The sequence below is a fragment of the Vidua chalybeata genome, assembly GCF_026979565.1.
Source record: "Vidua chalybeata isolate OUT-0048 chromosome W unlocalized genomic scaffold, bVidCha1 merged haplotype SUPER_W_unloc_15, whole genome shotgun sequence".
NCBI classification, from domain to species: domain Eukaryota; kingdom Metazoa; phylum Chordata; class Aves; order Passeriformes; family Viduidae; genus Vidua; species Vidua chalybeata.
The window spans coordinates 177,935-179,164 of record NW_026530326.1 but is presented as its reverse complement, the minus strand read 5'-3'; the positions used below and the strand labels follow the sequence as shown (position 1 = coordinate 179,164).

Genomic DNA, 1,230 nt, shown 5'->3' with positions numbered 1-1,230 from the left:
GGCACGCCCCCCGCCGCACGCGGGGGCTTCGCCTTTGCCAACGGGGCAGGCTTTTCCTCCCGGTCTGCCTCCCTGCGCACCGTGTGGACCGACGGATTTGATATCCTTTGAGATAACAGCGCCTGCGGTGCAGTAACACGTCTTGGATGGGACCTCCACGTCGTTCTCCGCCCTGCCCTCTGTGGGACTGGCTCCCGCGCCAGGGGCGGTGGCTGCCTTCCATGCCCCGCCCGCCATGGCGCCACACTTGCCGGGAATGGGGTTCGCCACTCTGCCCGTTACTCTGTCCACTGTTCCAGCGGCGGCAGCGGCCTTGCCTCTCGCTCCACCCACCGCTCCGCCCAGAGTGAGCCCGCCGCCGCTGCCGCCGCAGCTGCGGCCCCCCACCCCGGGACCGCCGGCGGGCCAACCGCCGCCACCAACCCCGGGACTGCCTGCGCCGAGAGAGGCCGCTGAAGCCGCGCCGCCCGCTCTGCTCGGGCTGGTGGCGTGCCACGCCGTGGGGGAAACTGCACCCCCCGCACTGCTCGCTGTGGGCGGGCAGCCACCTGAAGCCGACTCATCAGCAGCAACTTCGCTCTGTGATCTGCCGCCGGCAACGGCAGACAGCCCTGTGCTCGACAACACATCCAGCCTGTTTGTTTCAGAACCTGCATCCAGCCCACCACTCCCTCCGCTTTTCCCAGAGTGCCCCGAGCTCTGTCCCACTGAGGCAGAGGCAGAGGCAGCAGGAGGGAACACCGGCTTGGTCCGCAGCAGCGCCACTGCTGCTGGTACAGTGGCTGGGGATGGGGGTGGGGCCGCGATTCAGTCCATTGTATCCCGCGGCAGGGCAAACACACTGGGAGCGAAGAGCAGCCCCTTGTACTGAGCAGGCATGGGTGGTGCCAAGATCCCCAAAACCAGGGTGGAATTTTATATTTCCAGGAAAACCTCCCCTGCCCGCGCCCTGCACGTCCTGCTCCTGTTTGCAGAGCGGGAGGAGCGGGGGCCCGAGAAGCTGTGGCTTGATCCATGGCCAGGTGGGGTGGTGGGGAGGGCGAAAAGCCGGAGGAATTGCCGAGATTTTCACAGCCTGCTAGGGGCGTGCACCAAAATATAAAGTTGGAACGGGTCGCCCATCTGCGGGGGGCCATGGAGTGTCCCAGGTGAAATGAACAGGGCTAATGCCTTTATTAATGTTCAGCTCTTTATTAAAAAGATCAGCTGGGCAGGGGGCTCGACGCAGAG

General features: G+C 65.3%; 1 protein-coding gene across 1 annotated transcript; it reads left to right on the top strand.

Annotated features, from left to right (window-relative positions):
* Positions 1-235: 235 nt before the first annotated feature.
* Positions 236-871, top strand: LOC128782871 (uncharacterized). The gene has a single exon (XM_053933368.1). The coding sequence runs from the start codon at positions 236-238 to the stop codon at positions 869-871; it is 636 nt and encodes a 211-aa protein (XP_053789343.1).
* The last annotated feature ends 359 nt before the right edge of the window (positions 872-1,230 follow it).